The sequence below is a fragment of the Microtus pennsylvanicus genome, chromosome 2 (genome assembly GCF_037038515.1).
Source record: "Microtus pennsylvanicus isolate mMicPen1 chromosome 2, mMicPen1.hap1, whole genome shotgun sequence".
NCBI lineage: Eukaryota > Metazoa > Chordata > Mammalia > Rodentia > Cricetidae > Microtus > Microtus pennsylvanicus.
The window spans coordinates 28,261,350-28,285,911 of NC_134580.1; the positions used below are offsets into that span (position 1 = coordinate 28,261,350).

Here is a 24,562-nt window from a genome sequence, read left to right on the forward strand (position 1 = left end):
TGGACGCCAGGCAGGGGCCAGCACTGGACGCCAGGCAGGGACTTAATGAGAAGGCACGAGATCTCCTTCAGGGGCAGCTGCTGATTTTGGAATGCATCGTGGCATCCAAGGGCCTGTCTTCCCTTCCCTTCCCTAGGCAGAAGGGCACACCTACACCCTCTCTCAACTACTCTTTATGTAACCTTCAAGATGATCACAGCCAAGGCTTTGGATGAGTTGATTGAATGAGACATTGTGGGGGTCACTGGGCACCAAAGTTCCTCCTCCTCCCTGTGACTCAGGGAGACACCCGGGCCAGCTGTGCAACTGGGCCATCCCAGCATCTCAAACATGCCCTGCCCCCACCTTGCTCCCTGGACACTCATTTGCCCCACAAACATCTGTGGGTGTCTGCTGTGTAGTATGCCATCTCAGGTGCTGGGGCTACATCAATGAACAAACCAGAGTGGTGGGTGAACCCCACTCTCAAGGAGTTTAAAATTCCCCTGAGTCAGAAAATATCAGAAAAATTAGAAAAACAAATCAGAAAAATCCAGAATGTGTCCGAGGAAGACATAGACGGGCTAGCGAGAGTTAGGCGTCCAGGGCGAGGGGGCAGAGCGTGAGTATGGGGGCGCGCTGTGCTGTGAAGGGGACAAAATATGGGAACAGTGGAAACTGGGGGTCTCAGGGGACAGAGGAGCAGATCAGGTGTGGAGCCCCGGGTGTGGAAGGAGCCTGCTATGTCTAGGCATCAAGGAACCCAATGGATGCAGCAAAGTGGGGGAGGAGGAGGTCAAAGGTGGGGGGGACCTGCGGGAAGCATCTGGCTGCTGGATGCCAAGGGTGGTGTGTGGGGGTTCCCACTCCTGCCTGCTAGCTGGGTCAGAGATGTGGGCACAGCCGGGGATGCTGCAGGGGCATTGCAACAAGCCTGGTGGGAGGCAATTGTGTCTCCGCTGGGAAAGAAGGGCTCTGGGGCTTGGCAGAGGACTTGAACTCTAGGTAAGGGATTCATCCATGAGACCTGGAGCTGAGTCTGATGTGTAAGGAAAGGAGTAGAGCTGCCAAGGAGTTTTTCCTGAGTGGGGACAATGAGAGAGGCTGAGGGAAGAACCTAGAGGCAGGGGCACCCAGGAAAAAGAAGACGCTTGCACATGTTATAGGACGAAGGGTCTGTTAGATTGTGAAGGGCATGCTGTGGCAGCAACTGAGCATTCCAGTCCGGAACTCAGACACTAGGGCTGACAGGTGCAAATTTACAGTCGTCAGCATAAAGCACAATATTCAAAGCACGGAGGTTGTCTGGGCTCCTGAGGGAAGGAGGCAGAAAGAGAAGACTCAGAGACTCAGCGCAGGACGGGGTGGGGCCTGCTAAACAAAAACCGGAAGCAGGAGGCGTGGAGGATGCTTCTGGGGGACTGAACAATGAGTCAGATTCTGCTGAGCTGGACCCCCCGAGGGCTGAGGCTGCTGCTGCTGGCTTTGGCCCCCTGGAGGTTGCTGATGAACTGGATGGCAGCGTTCTCCAGAGTGCTCAGTGGGCTAGGGATGAGCTCAGTGGTAGACTTCACACTTAGCATATACAAAGCCCTGGCTTCAGTCCAAGAGAGAGTGGGAGCAGAAGGATAGAGGAAGGGAGGGGGTGGGTAGGGAGAGTGACGGGCAGCCGGGAGGCGTGTTGTAGGAGAGGAGCGTAGATTCTTAAAGAGCTTTTGCTATAAGTGAGGAACAGAGAATGATCAAGGCCTGTATGGTGATGGGGGTCAAGAGTATTCTGGGGTTTTCATTTTTCTTTAGATGGGAGAAATTACAGCGTGTTTCCATGCTGACACAACAGTCTAGTAGAGAAATCAGCACATGAATGATACTCACGAAGATGAAGATGATAATGAGGGGAGGGAAAAGGACACCTCTCCCCAGGTGACCACAGAGGCACTGGACACCAGTTTCAGGATATCAGCCCTGGGCCTGGACCTGTCTTTTCCTGGCCACGAGACTCTGCCAGTCCCACAACTTAACCCTCAGGGCCTCCAACGAGCAAGGCAGCTCTTAGAAGACCAGCCTTGTTTCCTCCCCTGGATTGTGGTACAGACACAATGAAGCAATAGGTGTGAAAGTGTTCTACAGGACACCATGGGTGGGACAGGTGGCTGGGATCATTTCTATCATTCTAACAACACAAGAGATTATTAAGCAGATTAAAGGCTTAGTACCTTCCACCCAGCCCTATCTGTACGCACAGCCTTCTCGTACAGCTTCCACGCTTGCTGCCACCTGATCCTCAGGAAGCAACATGCATGCCCTGGCCTTCTGCAGATGCCCGCTCTTCTCCAGCTGCATCAGCTTCCTCGACCTGGTTTGATTCCTCACCTGACCCTAGCCATGGCTGCTCTCCAAGGCCTCCTGATGCTACTGCCTGGGTTTGTGGCCCCGATTTTGCCTTCTTGCCGTCCTCCCATTCCTTTTCCAGAGCTGACCTGGAAGGAGGAATGCTCTTCCAGATGCTGGAGTGGGTATCACTGGTTACCCTGGGTAACCATCATCTGGTTAAAGACATTCCACTTTATTTAGGAGTTAGGGTTTCCAAGAAGTGGGATTTCCAGTGGAGACACTGGGAATGGCCCTAACTAGGCGCAGCACCCCTGAGTCTTGATCTCAGAGCTGCTCTTTACTGTAGAGGTTAACCCAGAACATCTGATGTGGAAGTTACTTGGCTTCACTTTGCAGTGCTTTCAACCTCAAAGTCTCTAAAGAATGAAAGATAACTTTAAAGTTCTGATCCTCCCGCTTTGGTCTTCCAAATTCTAGGATTACAAATGTGTATCACCATGATGGGTGGATGAAAGAGGATTTTTTTTTTGAGACAGGGATTCTCTATGTAACAGCCCTAGCTGTTCTAGAACTAGCTCTGTAGACCAAGGTGGCTTTGAACTCACAGAGATCCACCTGCCTCTGCCTCCTGAGTGCTGGGATTAAAAGTGAGCACCAACACCCCCTGGCAGAAAAAGCAATTTAAGGTTGTCTATCTCCCTGGGATGTATTGGAATTCTTGTCATCCATGAGTCTTGGACTGGTGACTAAACTGGGAACTCTGGTTACTTAGCAGGGCTGAAAGGGAGGAAGTCTGGCTTCCCATGAAGATGTTATGGACACCAGCTGTCTCTTGGGTGATCCTGGGGCACGTGCTCAGGTGCTCAGGGCCTACCTGACCAAAGGGTATGTTGGGCTGGCTGTCTTGAGCGGATAGGTTTTGGTCATGTTATCTGGGCACCTGCTTCTAGGCACTTCCCACCCGGCTGCTGCCTTTCATGGGCCTCTCAAGCCAGATGTCCGAGTTCTCAGCCTTGTCCCTACCATTTTCTAGGATGCCAGGATGGCCTTGGGACGTTACCTGACACCACTGAACTTCCTCTTTGTTGTGATCGCAGAAGAGTGAAACCTGTCTGCTAGGTGTGGTGTGAGAATTAAGAACAAAAGAGAGGCGGCTGGCCGAAAGTGAGTGCTCACTTTTAGCTGAGCCCTGGGTTTGCCCATAATACCAGTGCTCAGCGGGCTGAGAGATGGGAGGACTGCAAGTTCAAGGCCAATTTATTTTGTCTGTTTGTTTTTTGGTTTTTCAAAACAGGATTTCTGTGTGTAATGGCCTTGATCTGTCCTGGAACTCATTTTGTAGACCAGGCTAGCCTAGACCTCACAGAGATCTCCCTACCTCTGTCTCCCCAGTGCTGGGATTAAAGGCATGCATCACTACCACTTAGTGAGGTCAATTTGTTTTAAAAAGGCAAATAGGTATATAAATGCACAAATAAATAAATTAGCTATTACTGTGAAGTGACTTTGGTGAGAACAGCAAAGAACAATTTCCCTCTAATGAAGCCTTTCGCTAGGTATGTGAATCTTCCCAGACTGCCCTAGGACTGTACTAACTTAGTCTATATAGTAGACTATCCCCCACATACAGTAGGCTATCCCCGACACACAGTAGGCTATCCCCCACACACAGTAGGCTATCCCCGACACACAGTAGGCTATCCCCAACACATAGTAGGCTATCCCCGACACACAGTAGGCTATCCCCCACATACAGTAGGCTATCCCCCACATACAGTAGGCTATCCCCCACATACAGTAGGCTATTCCCGACACACAGTAGGCTATCCCCGACACACAGTAGGTTATCCCCGACACACAGTAGGCTATCCCCCACATACAGTAGGCTATCCCCGACACACAGTAGGCTATCCCCCACACACAGTAGGCTATCCCCGACACACAGTAGGCTATCCCCAACACATAGTAGGCTATCCCCGACACACAGTAGGCTATCCCCAAGCTCTGCCCCTCCTCTTAGTCCTGCTCTGTCAGCAGCTTCGACCCTGCTGCTCTCACTCTACTCAGAAAGCAGGTCTTGGACAACAAACCCACCCTCAGATTCTGAAGAAAGGTTCCAAGAGAGACTGTGAGGAAAACACAGAGTGGAAGATTTATAGAGCTGAGAAGGTGCCCCAGAAGCTGGGCCAAACTCACCAATGTAAACACGCCTGCTCCTAACACGGCATAGACGGCATGGAGCCAGGGGACCTGTGGGCACAGGAAGGACGGGTTTAGCATGTGGAAAGGGCAACTGGCAGAAGGGCCAGAGGTTGGGGGGAAGGCTCAGTCCCAAGGATGGGACAATGAGGTAACTCCCCCCAAGGATCCAGAGGGGCTTGTGATTCTCTGGGTGTTCACAGTGTAAAACAGGGAGACCTGCAGGGAGTCCCCACAGACCTGACATTTTTTCCCTTCACAACAATACCCCAGGCTCAGGCTGGCCAAAAGTGACTCATCCTATCTGACTGTGGTCCTCTCAGCCTGGGTCCCCCTACTGTTCCCATCCATCCTTGCTCTATCTGGAGTCTGCCTGTTCCTCTCATGCAGAGTCCTCTGTCTCTGCTCTGGGAGCAAGGGCTCAGGTGGAAAGTCATCTGAACTCGGCGGGGGGCAGGGACAGGTGTGGAGCCACCTGGAGTCTCTGCCAGATGGGCATGAAGGGCCTGGTGGTCTGGAATAGTACCCTCCCAAGCTTGTGCTCCCCTTGACTGTGCAGGCCAACTCCACAGCTATAAGGTGCCGTGTTAGCCCTGCCCTCTGTGGAGCCCATCCAGAAAACTTTCCGGAAGATCTCTGAAAACAAAGGCCTCCCATCAGCTCGGTGTGGGTCAATAAAGGGTTCTTTGAAGTTCTAGGCCCCCTTCCTGTAGCCCCATCCCCATCCTAGATACATAGAGGCCTCCAGGCCAGCTCCGGTCCCTCCCTTCGTCAACAGGATCCCGAGAAGAGCCAAAGAAATGCCAAAATCAATCTTGACATCCTAGACTGGGTGCCAACCACCCGGAGGCTAGGGCTGGATGAGGAAAACCATCTCAGCTTAGCACACAAGAGGCGACGGGAGGTCGGGTACCAAATGTGGCTGGAGAAGCTGCCACTGAGACCCCCCAATAGACCCAATGCTTTCTTTCCCGTGTTCTCGGGACTCAAACCACCTGCCATGTCCCCAGTCTGTCCCCCAACATTGATGGCTTCACTTCCTGCACAGACCACACAGGCCAGAGGCCAGCAAAGGGGGGTGGTCTGTGAGCTGGGGGTGGAGAGTCTGTCCCTACTTCACTGCCCTCCACCTGGTCAGCCAGTTTCTGCCTCTTTGGGCTTGCTGGTCCCCCAGGAGGTCCCTGGAGCCTGGTGACCTTTGGAGCCCCAGTGTATCTTTTTCAGCTATGGTCCTTCTCCTCCTCCCCTCTACCTGCAGGGGAGGATAGGGAAAGTGAAGCCGGATGCAGCCCATGGAGCTGGGCAGGTGCCCAGGCCTGCCAAGAAAAGCCTCCTTGTTTGCTCGTGTATGCTGCCAACACACCTCGGGCAGGTGCCAGGAGGGCTGGGCAAGGTGGCAGGCTGTGGGGCTTTGGCCCTGGGTCTTCCCTGAAGGGCTAGAAGAGCATGGCACCCTGGGCATCGGGCCATCCCCACCCTCTCCTTGGGCCCATAGGCTGGAGACTTACGTATTGGAAGGGCAGGAGGATGGCTAGGAGGAGTCCACTGAAGAAAAGGGTCATGAGCAGCACAAACAGCACACCCTGGCAGGAGGTGAAGTCAAACTGCAAGACACAGGGGGGCGTCAGCACTGACCCGCCAATTCTGCACTCACCCCCACAACCCAGTACATCCCTCTTCCAGGAGGCATTCCCAGACCCCGTTCAACCCTCTGCTTCTCCTCAGCCCCACGTGGATCCCTGACCCACGCGCCCCCCCCCCCGGCCACAGGCCCCAGGGCTGACCTTGGTCTGGAAGCTGAAGATGGTGACTGAGAGGCAGACGAGGGCCGTGATTCCCAGACACAGCAGCACAGAAGTAGTGTTGTAGTAACTGAGAGCAGGCACGGGGTCAGTGGGATTCCCGACTCCCCACCCCTCCTCAGGACCGCCCTTTTCTGCCAGAAGCTGACCTCGTGACCTGTGGTCCCAGCCTGCCCCATCCCAGGACCTCCCACTCTCAACTTTCCCAGGCTTCTCTGTTCATGGGCACCCATCAATGGGCTGAAGGGTCTAGAATATGTCAGTGTCTGAGGGCAGTTTACAGGTAATGACAGTACCAGGACCTTGGGGTTTTAAGGTCACAGTGTGGATATCACCATCTTACCCTCCGCCATCCCCCCAACTCTACCCACTTGCTCGGGTCTTAGAGTCACTGGCTGTGTAGTGCCTAAGGCACTCTAGGCCAAAGTGGCCTGTCTGCTCGAGTTCCTCCCCCATCCAATAGTTTCCTAGAAAGATGGTATTGGAGGTGTTCCTTCAGGTATGGCTGGACCCTGGCTGCATGCCTGCCTAGGATGCCTTTGCCCCTTTTACCTGGACAACATCCCAGTGAGATAGGCCATGGACAGGGTCTGAAAGAGAGCAGGGTGAAGGAGTGCTCCTGCATGGTGAAGGAGTGCTCCTGCGTGGTGAAGGAGTGCTCCTACAGGGTGAAGGAGTGCTCCTACAGGGTGAAGGAGTGCTCCTATAGGGTGAAGGAGTGCTCCTGCGTGGTGAAGGAGTGCTCCTACAGGGTGAAGGAATGCTCCTGCATGGTAAAGGAGTGCTCCTATAGGGTGAAGGAGTGCTCCTGCGTGGTGAAGGAGTGCTCCTATAGGGTGAAGGAGTGCTCCTGCATGGTGAAGGAGTGCTCCTATAGGGTGAAGGAGTGCTCCTGCATGGTGAAGGAGTGCTCCTGCGTGGTGAAGGAGTGCTCCTATAGGGGGAAGGAGTGCTCCTGCAGGGTGAAGGAGTGCTCCTGCATATGGACATGGGGTCTGGGCACTCTCAGGCTCCTAGCCAGCTCGAAGGCACTCCAGCTAGCTGTCCCTTTATCTCTTAGGCAGCCTTGTTCTCCCCATGAGAATCCCAACTCTTCATTATCCTAATTCTGGTTGGAAGTCCCACCCAATCTTCCCAGAACAAGAGGCTGGGCACATAAGAGGGAGGGCTTCATCCCATTCGGAAAGGAAGGATGGAGTGTTCTGGTAGGATAGGGGTTTGGCACCTCTGTTCCACCAAGAACCTCATATTGATATCCCCGATCAAGAGTCTCTGGCCTTCAACCCCCATACTGCCCTTGTCCTTCCTCTGTCCCCACTCAGCATCTGTCCCCAGCTCACCCCAGTCACTTACAAAGATGGCCAGCAGAATCAGGTTCCAAGGGAAATGTCTCCTGCAAGGCAAACCATGGGCCTCAGAGAACATTCGAGCCTGGAGGGCTCTGGGCACACAGTGGAACCTCTCCCTTCATTTAAACCCTCGTAGGACCCCATTGTCCCATCCACTTCAGAGACATGAAGTCAAGGGCAGAAGGCCCATATGACTGCAGTTCATAGAGGAATGAGGTCCTCTCAGGGGCCGCACAGGCCCATGGTGGAAGGCAGGGCTCAGAGCAGATTTTTAAGGCCCTAAATAACAGTCCCTTAGTCATAATCATACCTGGGTCCAGAGCAGCAAGCCAGAGTAAGGTAGGTTGCAAAGAACACGGCACTATGAGAGAGAGAGAGAGAGAGAGAGAGAGAGAGAGAGAGAGAGAGAGAGAGAGGGAGAGAGAGAGAGAGAGAGAGGTGAACAAATCTCTCAGGTCTCTCCTGGGGCCTCTGCCTAGTCCCAGATGACCCTACTCTGCCACCCCTCCCCAAACTGCACCAGGCAGGAGGGCAAGAGCAGAGGGGAGGGCATGGACTCCTCGCACTGGGCAATGGGCAGGATGGTAGCCCAGTTCCCAAAGGAGACATGGTAGTTGGTGGGACAAGCAGCCCACTTCCAGCACATTTAATCTTGGGAGCCAAGTGGCCTCAGAGACCTTTGCTGCTGTTTGTGTTTTTTCTGAGGCAGAGTCTCACTATGTAGTCCAGGCTAGCCTTGAACTCTCAGCGATCCTCCTATTTTATCCTTTAGCATTCTGACACTGCGGACTTGCATCACCCCACCTGGTTAAGAAACCTTGGAAAGTTCATCCCCAGTCAGGCAGTGGTGGTGCACACCTTTAATCCCAGCACTTGGGAGGCAGAGGCAGGTGGATCTCTATGAGTTCAAGGCGAGCCTGATCTACAAGAGCTAGTTCCAGAACAGGCTCCAAAGCTACAGAGAAACTCTCTGTTTTGTCTTGAAAAACAAAACAAACAACAAAAAAGAAAGTTCATCCTCTAGGGCCTGAATAGATCACTCAGTCACACACAGGGACGGGGGTGGGGGATGTAACTCAGTAGGAAGAGTGAGTGGTCAGCAAACGTGAGAACCTGTCTTAAGTCCTTAGAACCCAGGAGAAAATGCTGGGCATAGTGGCATGCTTTTGGAATCCCAGCACTTGGAGGGGCAAAGAGAGGAGGCTTTTGGGGGCACAGCTTGATAGCCAGCCAGTCTAGCCTCACTGGGAAGCTCCAAGCCAATGAGACGCTCTGTTTCAAAGGAGTTGGACGGCTTTCCTGAGGACGACACCCAAAACTGGCTTCCTGCCTTCATAGGCACATGGACACATGCACACCATACCAATCCATGGACACACATGTGCGCACCCATACGCATTACAAAAAAAAGTTCATGCCAGGCATAGTTGCGTGGTGATGCAATCCCAGCTCTCAGGAGGTACAGGCGAGAGGATCGGGGACTCAGCGTCATCCTGATCTAATTATGAAGTCTGAGGCCATCCCACTCCATATGAGGTCCTGCCTCCAAAATAGTAGGTAAATATAAACCAAACTAAATGGATATAGGATATATTTTGTGGGCTGGGCAGATTTTTATTTGTTATGTATTTATAGTTTCTGAGACAAGATCTCACTGTGTCCCTCTGGAGCCTGGAACCTACACAGAGGCCAGGGGACCAAGGTTTGATGTTTGTTTGTCTTGACAGTGTTTAGTAACTATTAACATGATCCTTCCTTCTTTATGAACCATGTTTTCCTTACAGAGGAGGCCGGCGACTTGTCCAAGGTCACAAAGCTGTCCGGTTGGTGCAGGACTGAGACCTCGGTACTCCAGTCGCAGGCAGCGACCTTCCAACCACTGCCACACACTGCCTCTCTCATCGCCTGCCACCTGCAGCCATCCTGGTAGCTGCTGCTTATTGCTCTACCCTACCAGGCGGTGGGCTCAGCATGGCCTGGCCTGCCAGCACCTGGCAGAGCAGGAAGTGGAATCAGTTTCTGGATTAGGTAGCCATGTCCAGTGGAAAGTGGCTAGAGGGGATTGGCTGCTCAGAGTTTTCTGGAAAGCAAGGGGCAAAGACCAGACACGGAAGACAGAGACTAAGTTCCCAAGACAGTTTGCCTATCAGTGTATGGCCTCCACCCTCAGCAGGCCTTCAGCGTGGCCCTGCAGCCCTTTCTTTCCCCATCCCTTCAGCATCTCACCCGCCCTCCATAACAGCAATTCCAAACAGCCTCCTCCTTCCCCAGACCTCCCAGGCTGCCTCGCTCTCTGCTATGTTCCAGAAAGATCTGAGATAATGAGGTGCGGCTCCAGTGGCTTCTGGCCCATCACCTGAAAACCTCACGTGGTGCTACCAGACTTCCTGTCCCTCATCCCCACGACCTGGGTTTTGGGTCCTGGGCCCTCAAAAGCCCTGACTGCTTACTTTAACACTCCTGGGGGGGTCACCTCTTCTCCCACACCAACCTCCTCGGTCTCTGCTCGCCTTCCTCAGCATCTCCCCTGTTTCCAGCTCCTCTGCACCCTCTGTGTCCTCCTCTCAGCGTCTCTTTTCCATCTCCTCAGCTTGCCCAACCACCTGGCCTCGGCCCCACGTAATGGGAGCTGGCTGGATCACATCAGGGTGACCTTGTTGAGTTCAGCTGTCACTTGCTGGTCCTTACATTACCTGACTTCTCAATGTCTGGTCACTCCTATTGCTTCCCTGCTTCCACAATGACACCCTTTTGGGTTCCCTCCTTCCTTCCTGGCCACTCCTCCTCATTACAGAGCCTCTAAAGGAGCTGCTTTCTTCAAGGCAGACTCCTCTCTTGTCCTGCTCTCCCCAGGTAGGTGCGCTCACCCCAAGAACGAGCCCATACCTTAGGATGGGTTCTCACTGCCCCTTCTCAGCACTAGACTGGGCAGCCAAGTAGATGTTCCAGTCAGCAGTGGCTCTTCAGAAACGCATCAAGTTCATTGGACTAGGGCTGCACTCTGCATTCTCTCTGCCCCTGAGCCCCCGCTGCCCAGGACACCATGCAACCGTCAAGCTGCCAGCCAGAGGCTTCGGCATCATTGTCGGCGCTCACCCTGCCACACCCGATTAATTACCTGGATCTGCGTAGCCTCCCACTCAGACCTCACTCTTCCCTCCATCTCCCCCGCCTCCCTTTGAAGTTGGGTCACCTCTTTCTCTTCTCTCCCTGGCTGGGGCTGTGCCTTCCTGCATTCAGCCCAGCCTTCTACCAGGACACTACAGGCTGATCCGGTCACACGTTTTCCCAGGAGACTTGGCAATGCCCGCAGAACAGTCTGCCCACTGCAGGCTCTTCTCCTCTCATCACAGCCTGTTCTGCACCCTCAAAACATGCCCACTCTCCACTGGCAGGACGGAGACTCCCTCTTCTGCCTGGCTTCCTCCTTCACAGCTGACTGTGTCTGCACCCCTGCCTCAGCCAGCTCAGCTCACAAGGCCCCTGCTCCCCTGTAGCACCTGCAGGCCAGCTTGCAACTTACTTCTTTTTCCTGCCATTTAACCTAGAGCCTGACACCCAATAGATCTTAAAATATATTTCTGGGTGCCATGGAAAAGCAAAATGGAAGCAATAACCAAACAGGCAGTGCAGGAATGAAAGCCTACGACCTGGAGATTCCTCTGCAATTGGGTGCCAGGTGCCAGAGCTGGCCCACCCTGTACACGTGGGACAGGAGAAGCCTCCTATCCCTGGTGAAAAGTGCCCTGCTCTTTATGGTCCCACTTAAGTCACTGCTCAGTCACTTCAACAACGATGACAAAAACAGAACATTTGGCTATGTGTCTCCTGTCACTCTGTCCAGACTGGAAGCTTCCCGAGGGCAAGAGCCGTATGTCCTTTTCTCAGTGCACGCTAGATCCTCAGCCCTGAAGATGGGCGTCAGAGGGAAGGACGGAGAGACTCAGGATTCCGAGACCTTGGTGCAGCTTTGGAGCTGAAGTCTGGTCTGGTACTGGCCACGGATAAGGGTTTAATAGCCAGTCCCAATCCCCTGCTGTGCAGAACTGGAAGACTGCTCCCCAGCTCTGGGAGACCTGGTGGGAGGGTGCCGATGACGCACTTAGCGCTTGGCTTGGCACCGGGCTGGACTCGTAGATGGGAGCTGCTTACTGTCATAGAAGCTGGTTGACTGACAGTTTGACTGATAGCTTCCTCGAACCACCCCCTCCTCAGGCCTAGCCTTACACTTCTCCTCCTCTGCCTGCTCTTCTCTCACCCTCTGCTCTGCCACGGACACCATGCTCATGGGAGCAATCAGACAATAAGGAAAGAACCCAGTGGGGAGAGACGACAGGGACCTTGAGAAAGCCGGTGCCACTGGTGCAGGAGAGGGCGGGGTTGTGTGAGCGAGAACAGTTGGGTTTCGTGTTGAAGCCTCAGCCCCAGGGCCTGGGACACTGGTTTAGTGTCAGGATTGGCCATCCCAGCTGACTTATCCTCGCTCGCCCTCAGGGCTAGGGGCATGCATGTGGCCGTTAAGCAGTTCTAGGTTTCTACCTGGCTCTGATGCCCAAGAAGCAGCTCCTCTCTGCCTCAATTTCCTTATCTGTGAAATGGAGATTGTAACAGCACCTGCTTGGCAGGGTTATTAAAAGGAGGGTTGAAAGCTATACGTCAAACGCTTGGCACGGTGCCTCGTGCATAGAAAAGAGCTGTTTTATTCTCACTGTTACGAATGTTGTTCCAGCAGGAAGAAATAAACAAGGGAGCCCTCAGGGAGCGTTTGATACGCTGGGCTGGCGTGAGACCCGATAGGACGCAAGAGAGTGGAGGGTGTGGAGGGCAGGCTAGATCCTCAGGGAGGCCTATGCAGGAAGAGGAGGCACACTGGTTTGGGGGGAGGAGCCCAGCAGCATTAGGGCTTTGCTGCTTCCCAGGAGAGCGCAGTCCATGCCCCTTCCCACCTCTCCCCTGCTCCCACCTCAGGGTTCCACTGCTCTCCACTTGGGACACCATTTCGAGACCAGACACTCACCCTCCCTCCCCACTTCCTCCTCAGTGTGGTGCCATGTACTCCAAGCTGTTCCCGCCACTACACACAGAGTCCCGAAGACTCATAGAAGAGGGGTCCAGCACACAACTCCCAAGGTCTCGGGGGCCCCAAGCCTTCCAGACAGTGCTGACGTGCTAGGAGCCATGCCAACCTGCTGTGTGGGCTGGCCAAGGTGGCAGGCCCTGGGGCCTCATTAGCTGTGCGCACTGTGCCTCCCAAGGTCTCAGACTCAGCACTCCCTCCTGGGACACCGACTGCCCCTCTGTCCTGTGCCTGAGGAAAGGCTCCGTGTATAAATGTCTTCACCTCCAGAATCCTGAGAAGGTTCCTCACTGATAGTCCACTGCCCGCTGTGCCAACTCTAGGCCCAACTTTAAGACCCACTCTAGGCTCTGGTGGTTCCTAAGGCTTTGCTGAGCTCAGCTCTGCACTTGGTCCCTATGGAAGAACAGGCTGGGCCGGTCAGTGTGCAACTCCTCTGCCATGCTCTCTCTCGACGCTTAGCCCACAAGGGCCGCACTGCTCTGAGATGGCCTTCTGTCTGTCTGCCAGTCTAGTCCCTAATGTGCGGACACACCTCAGTGTCCTCATTGCCATGTTTTCTGCTCCAGCCACTCCTCTCTTGCAGTCACGGTGCACGGTGGTCTGCCCTCACCGCCTCTGCCAGCGCCTCTGCCAGCTCCTTGGCATTGCTCACTACCTTCCCCCACAGGCAGAGACCTCCTGCCCACGTGTCCCCGTGCAGGGCTGGCTCACACCGAAGACCAACAGGGACCATGGAGAGAGCAATTCTCTGAGTCTACGGTGGTTCTGGTTCAGAAGTATCCAAAATTATTCCTTAGTTATCAGAAAGGAGGGTCCAAACCACCTAAATCCCCAGCCTCCTCCTTAAGGAACACAGTATAGGACCAGCAGAAGCCAAGTAGCTGGAGGGCGGAAGAGAGACTGACGAGCAGAAGGATTAAGAACGCAAGCCTTAACTTGAACCCAGCTCCACCGCTGACTAGCTGTGTGACCTTGGGCAAATTACCCAACCTCTCTGAGCCTTAAGGTTTTCTGAGGTAATCATACCCAGTAGATTTGAGAATCAAATGCAATACTGTACATCAAGCACACGAAACAATGCCCAGCCCTTAATTAGGTATTCTTTAAATGGTGGCTCTTATGATTAATAATTTCATAAGCATTAATAACAATGTTACTAAGAGTACCAACATTGTCATTAGAGAAGGTCAAGGTGTTCCGGTCCCTTCCCTCATAGGGTCAAGTTACTGGCGCTCTCCATCCAGGCCCTAGTCCCACCCTAGACAACCTATGTCCTGTCAGATCTGAACAACTCGAAGGCGGCCCCTGAGGGGCTGGGGGTCTTTGAAGGCCTCCCCCTGGGGTATGGATTCATCAACGGAGCACGGCATGCCTAGGAAGACGTCTGGGGGCATACTCACTAGGATGCCCAGTACCAGCCTGGGTTGGCCTGGACATAGTCCTTCACGACGTCACTGTAGAGAAAGGTGAGCAGAGTCAGAGACTGGCCCAGGTCTGTTTGTGTTCAGTATCTGTATCTGCCCCACATGGACTCAGAGAGAGGAAGGAGGACTGGCTGGGTGGCTGTGGAATGCAGCCAAGTGACACCTCACAGGGCCCACCCAGCACTGGGGGACTTCTCGCATGGTGTACGCCCAGCATTCCTCCCCAGTGTGAGGGTGTCCACTGGCCCTCATCTATCTGGGTGGACATCCCAAGAGAGGCTACATGACGTCCCCCTGCCCTGAGTCTGCCCATAGTCCTCCTGGAAGGTGTCAGCCCGCAGTGCCAACTCACCAGAAGGTAAAGAGAGCCACAACAGCCAAGGTCACCAGCAGCTGAACCAACAGGATGGTATAGACCTGAGGGAGGGGATGATCATGTGGGGGGTCCCGAGAGACCCCAGTTCCCAGGGACTCATTTGAGTCTAGACCTACCTATCAGACACTTTCACCCTCCTTCATAGGGGTCACTGAGCAGATTGAGACAAGTGGAGGGACAATAAAGGCACCGGACCCTCAGGTGCAGCCGACCAAGGAGTCCAGGGGACATGGAGCAAGGGCTCTGGGTGAAACCTTGGAAGCACATGCCAGGAGGAGCCATGGGCTGGAGTGGCATGAGAGAGGGAAAGGTCGCCCTGCAGACAGAGGCTGGGCCAAGGGCCTTCTAGGGGTCCAGCACAAGGTGCCAAACCCTTCACCCCGTCTCCCCCCCCCCAGAGCATGGGAGAGGTGGTTACCTTTCTGATGAAGAGCCGGCGAACTTTCTGGTCATCCCAGCTGAAGGTGGTGAAGAGCTCATGGTTTCCTGCGGGGAAAGCTTCGTAGCTGGAACTGCTGCCTGGGTAGCGGGGTGGAGGGTGTGAGTTCCCTGCCCGCCCAGCTCAGGCTTCTGACGCCATTCTCTCCAGCTCCACTGGCCCCCACCCTGCCTACCCCACAGCTGTCTTCCTGATCACTTCTTGCTCTCCCTGCTGTGACCCCATCCTCTCCCTCACTGTGGTTGGGGCTCTGGGGAGCTAAGATCAGCCATACAAATGTCCCTTTCCCTCTAGTGTCCCTGTTCCCCTTCCTGGACACTTCAGCTCCTGTGAATCAACAGGGGACACCCAGTCCTCATGGCCAGTGTCTGACAATTCCGACTCTGGCTGTTCTAGGACCCACAGGCTGGGATCAAAGGCCTGGTGGAGGAGCTAGGCTTGCTGGCGCTCAACTGCACACCAGAGTCAATGGGGGCTGACTTGTGGGGAAGGAGGCAAAGGAAATGGGCAGGGGTGCAGGCCTAGTCCCAAAACTCTGGCTTTTGCAGGAATAAAGACCCCACAGCCAATCAGAGCCACAGGCGGGTCTGCCAATCTGTGGGACAATGTGCATCACCCAAGCCATCATCGGCCTGCTCTGAGTCTCCTGGTGTGGACAACAGGCCCACTTCACAGGGAACAAATTAAATAAAATGGAAAGCTGTGTGTTCTGTGCCTGGTGGGGACCACATTGCCTTCGCCTTGTCTGCTGTCCCAATCAGGTCTAGCTATCTTTCCCTTTCCCCAGCAACAGCTTCTGCCTTGGTATCTCAAAGATGGCCACGCCATTTCCCTGTTGGAGCTCTTCAATGGCTCCTCTTCTGCACATTGCTCAGGTTCAAGGCCTTTTTTGTTTTTCTGTTTTGTTTTTGTTTTGTTTTGAGACGTGGTCTGAAGCAGACCAGGCTGGTCTTGAACTCACAATGTGGCCGAGGATGACTTTGAACTTCTAATTCTCCCATTCCCATCTCCTGAGCGCCAGGTACATACACCACCATGCCAGGCAAGCTTAAGTTCCTTTAACAATGCCGGGGTGAGTGGAGTCCTCCAGCCACGCATCACCAGCCACGACAGTTCCCCCTTCCACTCTCTTAGATGAATCTGTTCAGTTACCTGCCTTCATGCCCTGGACCCTGCCCGCTCAGAGCTTTCTGAGTACCATTCATTGTTCTGCCTCCTCACATGCTAACCCAGGACCCTCTTCAGAGCTCTGTGTGGCTATAGGAACTCTTCCCTGGCTGGCAGGCCAGACCTAAGTCACCAACATCTTCGCCGATAGTGACAGTTCTGGGATCCCAGCAGTAGCACATTGGCTGTCAGTATGAGCAGACTGCAAGGACTTCGTCATGGGCTGTGAGGAGGGACCCCTATGTCTTCAGCCCCACGCTAGTGACGGTTGACTGCCCCTTGCTCATCCTTAGTCATGGGAGCTGAAGTGTCCAGGGAGGGGAATGGGGACACAAGGAGGAAGGGGGATTTGTATGGTGGTGCTTGGTTCCCCAGAGCCCCAACCATTGTGGAGGGAGAGGACGGGAGATAGATTATTCCTGAGATCAGAGCAGAGAGAGCAGGAAGCAACCAGGGAGCCAGATGGGTGGTGGGCAAGGGTGGGCAAGCGTGGGCAGGGGTGGGCCAAAGGTAGTGTTTGACAGTGGGGCTGGAAAGAAAGACTTCAGAAGCCTTAAGAGCCCAAAATAGGTAGGGCAGGGAGCTACCCAACTCTCTTGAGGCAGGCATGAACTGAGGGTCACTGCGGAGAGGTGGAGCCATGGACAGACTGTTTTCCCTGGAAGGAGCGCCTACCTGACATTTCCCAGGGTACACTAGAAGATGTTTGTCACCTTCTGACTGCAAGCATGGGCCTCCCTTCCACCATAGCTCCTTAGAGGATATTTCTTAGTAAAGTCTCCACCCCAGCAACCAGGGCAGGGGAAATGAGAGGTAGGAAATCCCCGCTACACCTTCATTGACCTTCCAGTAGGTCACGTTGGAGTGGGGCGGCTGGGCTCTGGACCAAGGGGTTTTCTTGGAAGAGGCACCGACCATGGTGGCCACTTGCTCCTTACGAGCAGGGGCTCTGTGGGCAGAGGCTGTGCCAGGGCATTGTTCTCAGAGCCCTTCTAGAACTTTGCAAGCAGTGGGGGAGGGGCAGCGGGGGAGCTGCCACAAACCCTGAAAGGTATGAAAATTTAAATAAAAAAAATGTTATTTATTATTACACACAAGGGCATGTGTGACTGTATGCATCCATGCGTGCATGCGTTTATAATTTGGGTGTACAATGCTATGAAGCATATGTGGAGGTCAGAGGTCAACTTCCAGGCATTAGTTCTCTCCTTCCACCATCTGCCGTGGAATCCTGGGATGGAACTTAGGTCGTGAGTTTTTTGGTGGCATGGTGCATTTCCCTGGTGAGCCATCTCACTAGCATGGGGCTGAGGACTTAGGGGTCCCTCCTCGTAGCCCATGGCAAAGCCCTTGCAAGCTGCTTAGCCAGACAGCCAAGACACTACTGCTGGGATCCCAGAACTTATTGGCGAAGATGTTGGTGACTTACGTCTGGCCAGCCATGTAGGCTAACTCCCACACACCTACCCCACGTTGTGCCTGCCCCCTAGAAAACCTGGAGAAAGGGTGGGAAGATAACAACATTGGTTGGGAGGGGAGTCCCTACCCCTTAACCTCTGAGAACCCCAGGCCTTATAGAGGCCTGGCCCTGTTGCATTTTCAAGCCAGTCACAATATGAACACCGTACCCACTGGGGCACTGGCACCGCCCTCTCCTCTCTCCCAATCCCGGGTCCGTGTCCCTTCGTCTATGAGGGTCTTTTTAGACAGGAACTTGGCTTTTGCCCCTTATCCATCTGCTCCAATTGGCTTAGCTCAGTGGTTTGTGGAGCTGAGAGCTCCCCAACTGGACACTCCTTCTCTTCTCTCTTAGAGTTCTCTTTGACCAACCGTCAGAAGAACGCTCCAAAGCCTCCTACAACAGTGTGCTGCACAACCACACCGTAAAAGTGGGGTCTGGGTGACTTCCTCCCACCCAGCACCCAGAACTCCCTCCACCCCTCCAGCCTCTGGTGGCTGAGAGACTTACTGGGGTCCACACAGGCCCAGCTTGGATGGAGGGGCACAGCTGTGGGGGCTTGGGGAAAGGTCCCTGACTTCAGCCCATCTCCAGAGGTGGCCTCCTCATAGGAGGGCGGCGCCGAGGGCACTGCTGGAACCTCCTTCTTCTCGCCATTTGTCTTCTGCTGCCCCTCAGTCCCGGGGGCCTTGTTAGCCACAGAGAGCTGTAGAATAGACACAGAGAGAGATCTTACAGGTGGTACTGTCCCTAGGGACGGTCCCTGGATTCCTGGAATCTGCCTTGGTGTTCTTCCAAACTGGGCTAAGGAGTGGAACAGACGAGACCCACCCTTGAGTTCAGAGCCACAGAACTGAGCTCAGGAGGTGTGGGGAAAGATAAGACAGGAAACGGAAAATTCACGAGAGTGTCATGGAGGTCATAGGGCCACCTGGGGAAAGGACTGGGCCTCTATTGTCCTACCGTTGCCCCATGCTCCAGAACATCCTGACCCATACATAGGAGACCTATTACTGAACAAAAGGGCCTCCCATTTTATTGTCTTCCTAATTTTCTCACTGTATTCAACCAGTTATATTTTACATCATCATTGCTTTGATCTTGTTTGCTTGTTTTTGAGACAGGGTCTCCTTATGTATCCCTAGAACTCACTCTGTAGACAAGGCTGGCCTCGAACTCACAGAGATCCACCTGGCTCCACCTCCCAAGTGCTGGGATTAAAGCTGGACGCCATCATGCCCAGCTCTTTGGCCAATTTCAAAATAAGGAAACCCAGACTCAGACAGACAGAGAGACATGCAAAGTCCCAGGTGTCAGAGTGGCACCTAGGGCTGCGGGGCTCAGGCTTCATCCCGGGCACAGGTGCTTCCTACTGGGCTAGAAATACTGGAGGGTGGGAAGCGGGGAACCTGGGGGAAAAGGGAGAGCAGGCCCCACAGAAACAGCCGTCCCCAACCAAAACAGAAGAGCGGTGTCGTCCTCGCTGGAGGGCTGAAGAAGACGTCTGCTTTAGACGCTTCCTTCCTACGAGACAAGGGACTGAGATCCAGGGAGACCTGAGCTTGCTCCCCGCCCACAGTGGACATGATAGCTTGGTGAGGTGATGGCAGCTGTGAGGGTCAGGGAGGGAAACACTGGGACAGAGAGGGTGAAGACAGAAACCAACGAAAGGCTTGGCCTCAGGAGGCACCAGTCTGTCTGGCTGCAGAGGCCCCCGCTTATGGATTGCTGAGGTAGATGGGTGGCCCTTACAGGGAGACAACCGAGGAGGCCCTGACTTCAATCCCTCTACAGCCCACTGGGCTTCACCCCAACTCCTAAAATATCCTGTGGTGGTGCTAGGAGCAAGGGGCTGAGGAACGGAGGCACCTGTGCCACCAGAAGAGAAAGCAGAGCCGTGGGGTAGGATGGAAGAGGAAGCTCCACTTTCCCCGTGCTCAGTTCAGGGTCTCCTGCCTCAGGAAATGGAACCTGGAGCCCAGGCTCACTACTCCCTTCAGTACATAGACTGAAGGGGGTACATCCAAGGAAGCTGCCTTAGCCGCTACCCTCCACTTAGACCCCAGAATCTGGGGCCACACCACCTCTCAAATAAGGCATTCCCCAGTGACATCTGGCCAATGGCAGGAAGTGGTATCACTCAATGACATCATTTTGAGGCCTTTGAGAAGCCTGAACACAGGAGGGTCTGTGGGTCCGGGGAGATATGCCATTAGTTCTAAGGCTGGTACCAGAGGAAAAAAGTGGGGTGTAGTGAGGGCCTCCTCCTGGTTTTCCTGACCAATCCTTAGCACCTCTGAACAGAGGGCTAGAGGGAACTCCCCCTTCACCCTAGGCCCTGGTGGTTGTATAATTCCACAGGCTGTTGATGTTACATAAGCCTCCTGCACTACTCAAGGCTCTGCCCAGTCCTTCCCATGTAATTCAGTCCTAAATTTGGTGTATATGTGTGTGTATTGTGCATTGTGTGTGTGTGTGTGTGTGTGCGTGTGTATGCATGTGTGTGAATGTGGGTGGGCAGGGAAGGATACATTTTTATTCTATCTAGTCCCCATGTCTGGCCAAAACAAAACAAAAACAAAAATTAGAGCATCCTGCTGTAGGGTTGCCATAGTAACGCCCAACCAAAGGGGATGTATACTGATATCCAGAATGGAATAATCAAGGGAACTGGGAGGTAGTGTTGGAGGGGGTGAAAGATGACCCTAAAGCACTGAAGGTAAACACACAGGCACCACCCCTCAAGACTCACCCTGGCCCCCAAGCAGAACTGATTCTCTCTCTCTCTCTCTCTCTCTCTCTCTCTCCCCCTTTCCCTCCCCCTTTCCCTTCTTCCTTCCCTCCCTCCCTCCCCCACTCTGACTCCTAACAGGGCCTAGGGCACCTGTGAAGGGATTGTGATGCCACAGCAAGGGGTGGGAGACAGACAAGGAGAACCTGGGCACTGGGAAAAGTCCTAGGCCCATTCTTTGAAATGGGCTGTTTGGTCCTCTGGCATCAGCAAAGACCACAAGGACCTTTGCACTGGAGCCCGTGGTCCAGAAAGCTTTCTCAGAAGGGCAGGGAGGCAGGGGTCCAGAGAGCAGAGGATGGTGCAGGCGGCAGGGACATGCCCCTACCTTTCCCTGGGTCATGATGTCGTCTCTCAAGGAAGGGGTCCTTGAAGTAGGGGTGGCCGCTTGGGTCACCGCAGCCTGCTTGCGTCTCTTCCTTCCTCCGCGTGGATTCTAGCAACATCCACTGCAGCCCAGCCAGGCTTACCGGAGCGTACCATCCGCACACAGGGGGAGGGGGAGGGCCTGGGAGGATGCTGCTTATGGACGCAGGAGACTGCGGACTTGAGATCCCAGGCGAGACTTGCGGTTTTTACCTCCTTTGCTTCCTCCCACACGCTTCTGCCACCCAGGGGACCGGGGATCATTGCAGTGTGGAGCAGCAGGTGGATGGATGGGCCCGCGGGGGTGGGAAGAGGCACCAGGACTCCTGACACCCGACCAGCTGATGCTGTCTACCAATACACAGAGCTAGAAAAGTGCCTCTCTCTGAGCAAACAGTCACCAGCCTCAGCCTTGCTCCCCCTCCCTGTCTGGATGGCCTGGATTTGTCCCCGGCTCCAACACTCCCTCATCGTCTATTTTGTCGTTGCCCAGAGAGTGAGAAAGTTTACGTGACTGGTCTACTCTGCCTCCTACCAGGGACCCTGGCCTTTGCCAGCCCTTGCCGGCTCCCCTTGCTCTGATTTTCCCGTCTGTAAAATGGAAGCAATAGCGCCTCCATCCCTTGTATAACAGCCCTGTCGGGGATGCAGTTTTGTCTCTTTCATCCTTGAGACAGGTATTTCTGGAGACTTAGTTCTGTATCAAAGCCTCTTCCTGCTCTACTCTGTCAGTACCTTCTCTCAGCCTCCATCCCTCTGATTCCGCCCTCTCCAGGATCCAAAGCCCATCCACCTCCTTATTCAGATTTGTCTTTTGGGCTCAATCAACACCAATTCCTATTTTTTTTTTTGTTGCAGTTTCCCCAATGCCCCTGGTGAGATTCACAATCTCCTACTGACTGTGTGACCTTGGCAAAACCCTTACCCTCTCTGAGCTGAAGCCCCTCCCTGTGAAAAGGAGGCTAAGAGCAGGACCCGTCCTCCATTGTCTGAGGGGGAGCAAGGCTGAGGCTGGTGACTGTTTGCTCAGAGAGAGGCACTTTGCTAGCTCCATTGGTGGTAAGAGCCTACTGAACACAGGATATTCTGCCAGTGTGGGTGGGTGTGAGAAGCTGAGGAATCTCTGTCTACACCGGCTCCTGTCTCCCAGAGTCCCAGGCCTGGCGCTGAGAGCAGGATATAGGAAGGATGAAATCTCATAGAAGATGGAAATAAATCTTAGAGAGGAGGCGTGGCCGACTGCTTTCTGCTCTCCATCGTCTGATCCCCTGGCCCAGCAACCCCAGCCCTCCTCCACCAAGTGTTCCTGGCTCCTAGCACTGCTGCTCAAGCTGACCCGGTGCCCTCCCTCTCTGCGTTGGCATTGCCCTCTCCTTGTTACACAGTTTCTGGGCACCCTAATACAGCTGCTGTCTCTACGCACTGTGGGATTCCTTGTCTGTCTGGCATTAATCGTACCGTAGCAGGTTTTTGTTATTCTTGAGTCCCAGGTGTGTGAAATGCGGTTCGTGGATTGTTGTTATCAATATTTCTCGGACAGCTGCATGCCGCGGAGCCTGGCTTCATGCGGGTCTCGCTATGTTCTTGCCTGTGCATCCTGCCTGCTCTTCATGCCCCGTGCATGCTGCGTTCTTCTTTGATCAGACCAAACGCGCTGAGCTCAGGGCCTTTGTGCTTCCTGGGCCTGCCGACCAGGGCACAGTTGGGTCTGTTCCTTGCTGGTTCCACTGCTGCTGTGATATGGTCTCAGTGTGGAGGTCGCCCATCTTACAGTCACAAGGCCCCACCAGGCACATTGGGCTGCCCCTTTATTTCTGACCCGCGTTACTTTTTCCAGCGGCAATGGGCATCTCATATTTACATTTTTTGTTTATTATTTCTCCCTCCCTCACCTCTATCTCCCACTAGAATATCAGTTGCAGAGAGGAGTAATTTGGAGGTGTGTTATGTTGCTATGTACCTGAGGGTTAAAACGCCGTTGGCACACTTATAGGACGTGAACATTTGGGAACTAAAGCAAGTGGTCCACGAATACTCAAGGGAGTGAGGATTCTTATGCAAAACCCTTATATTCCTCTGATGCCACACTGATTCACACTGGCATTGTGTGCACCCTGGCATCTGATGGCCAAAGCATAGGCCAGACACAGATCCAGCATGCCTACATCAAAGCTGCGTGACAAGCAAGGACTCCTCCCAGAGTGTCAGCTTCCTCACTGTTAAGAAAAGGGGGGCAGTGTTAGCATTGCTTTCAGAGCCCACAGGGAGACTGCATGATGCTTGGAAAGGTTTACGGGACTACCCAGCATGCAATTAGCCCTAGGTGGTAGCTAGTGGTATGGCCTTACAGCTCCCACCAGAGGGGTTTAGTGAAGACGTTAGCTTCCACTCTTAGGCAGCTCAACCACGCAGTAATCCATCAGACACTCTTTCCTCATGCTTCTGTCCTTTTCAGTGTGAGATACTCTGGGAGGGTCCCCAGCAGCCAGCCTTCCTGCAAGGAGCCTTCCATCCCATTCAGATCCCCAGTCCTCGCTGAGCAGGAAGCTGGTAATGCAAGACAAGCAAGACAGGGCAGCTAAGAGAAACTAGCCTGGGAAAAGCAGGGGCCAGCAAGGGATGATCTGGGGCCCCATCCTTGAATCCCCAACCTGGTGGATGGGTTGTTCTAATACTTGTTGGAGGTGGGAGTGTAGGGGAATTGCAAGGTTTTTGAGTTGGGTAATGACATGTTCAAAGACAGGTTTCACATAGATGAAACTGGGGTCGTGGCTTATGTTGTTAGAGCGTTGTCTTCAACAAGGAAGGGAGCAGGTTTGGTCGGAAGCAGTAAGTGGTGGGAGTGAGAAGGAGAAAGACAAAGGTGCAGGGCGGAGTGTAGCTGGAGGCTCAGCCTCACGACTAGAGCAGGCTAGAGCCCTAGGCAAGGTATATTTGTTGGTCTTCCTTTTCCTCATTTGTGCATGGAAGGCTGTGAGAACTAAGCAAGTTAGGGTTGGTAAAGCCTTGATGGAGCCCTGTTTCTAACACATCCCTGTAAGGTTTGGGAACAGAAAAGCAAGTTTTCTAAGACTAGAAAGGGTCCAAACAGGGTTGTAGGGACTTGAATAGAGGCTAAGTATAAAGGGGGAGGGGACTTCAGAGGCATGGAGACCTGAAAGCAGAGGCTCTGGGCACTGGCCCATCGTCGGCTGGAGAAGGAGTTGTGCTCAGGGGATCCACAGACCAGCTGGATCCTCTCAGAGGCAGGAGAGTGGTCCTGGCAGGATCTCCTCCTGTGCAGCCTGGGAGATGGCATGCACTGTATGTGCCATGGGTTCCTGCCCTGAAGCCCAGTCCCGGGACCTCAGACTAGGCTGGACCTAAGTAGGCTCTGGCTGAATAGTATGTGTATGGTAGCTGCATCTCAGAACACATGTGGACATCCTTGGAGACAGGGACAGGGGAAGAAAAAGGCGAGCAGGCAGAGGCATCAGCTGAGGCAGGAGAGGGGAGGCAGAGGCAGGGGTTCCCCTCCCCCAAGCCTTCCAGCAAGCTAACTGGGTGAGACAGGACACTGGGCTCTTCCAGGGCAGGAGGTGTGAGCTTGGCCACTTCTCTCCTCCTTTTAGATTCGGCTCTGCTTTCTGCTCAGGTGGTCAGAGGCCAGTGCTAGAGAAGGGAGGAGATGGAGGTGTGGTCAGAAGCCACTTCTCGCTTTACAGACATGGAAGTACCGGGTCAAGAGGTTGAATGACAAGACTCGCTGGCGGATCAGCCAGGATGAGGAGAGTGAGTTCTCAGCCCGGAGACCCTCA

General features: G+C 54.0%; 1 protein-coding gene across 2 annotated transcripts in view; it reads right to left on the bottom strand.

Moving 5' to 3' along the window:
* The window catches only part of Faim2 (Fas apoptotic inhibitory molecule 2), a 42,113-nt gene extending 20,742 nt beyond the window's left edge, over window positions 1-21,371 (bottom strand). Inside the window, exons 1-11 of one of the 2 annotated variants that reach the window (XM_075960633.1) lie at window positions 20,728-21,371; window positions 18,119-18,314; window positions 14,962-15,062; window positions 14,520-14,584; window positions 14,144-14,197; window positions 7,974-8,024; window positions 7,668-7,707; window positions 6,867-6,904; window positions 6,297-6,384; window positions 6,021-6,116; window positions 4,510-4,563 (exon numbers count right to left, since the gene is read on the bottom strand). In XM_075960633.1, the coding sequence (XP_075816748.1) occupies window positions 4,510-4,563; window positions 6,021-6,116; window positions 6,297-6,384; window positions 6,867-6,904; window positions 7,668-7,707; window positions 7,974-8,024; window positions 14,144-14,197; window positions 14,520-14,584; window positions 14,962-15,062; window positions 18,119-18,314; window positions 20,728-20,742 (798 nt within the window). In that variant the 5' untranslated portion in view covers window positions 20,743-21,371. The remainder of the gene's footprint in view (window positions 1-4,509; window positions 4,564-6,020; window positions 6,117-6,296; window positions 6,385-6,866; window positions 6,905-7,667; window positions 7,708-7,973; window positions 8,025-14,143; window positions 14,198-14,519; window positions 14,585-14,961; window positions 15,063-18,118; window positions 18,315-20,727) is intronic. The other variant, XM_075960634.1, reaches the window with a different exon arrangement.
* Between the last annotated feature and the right edge of the window lie 3,191 nt (window positions 21,372-24,562).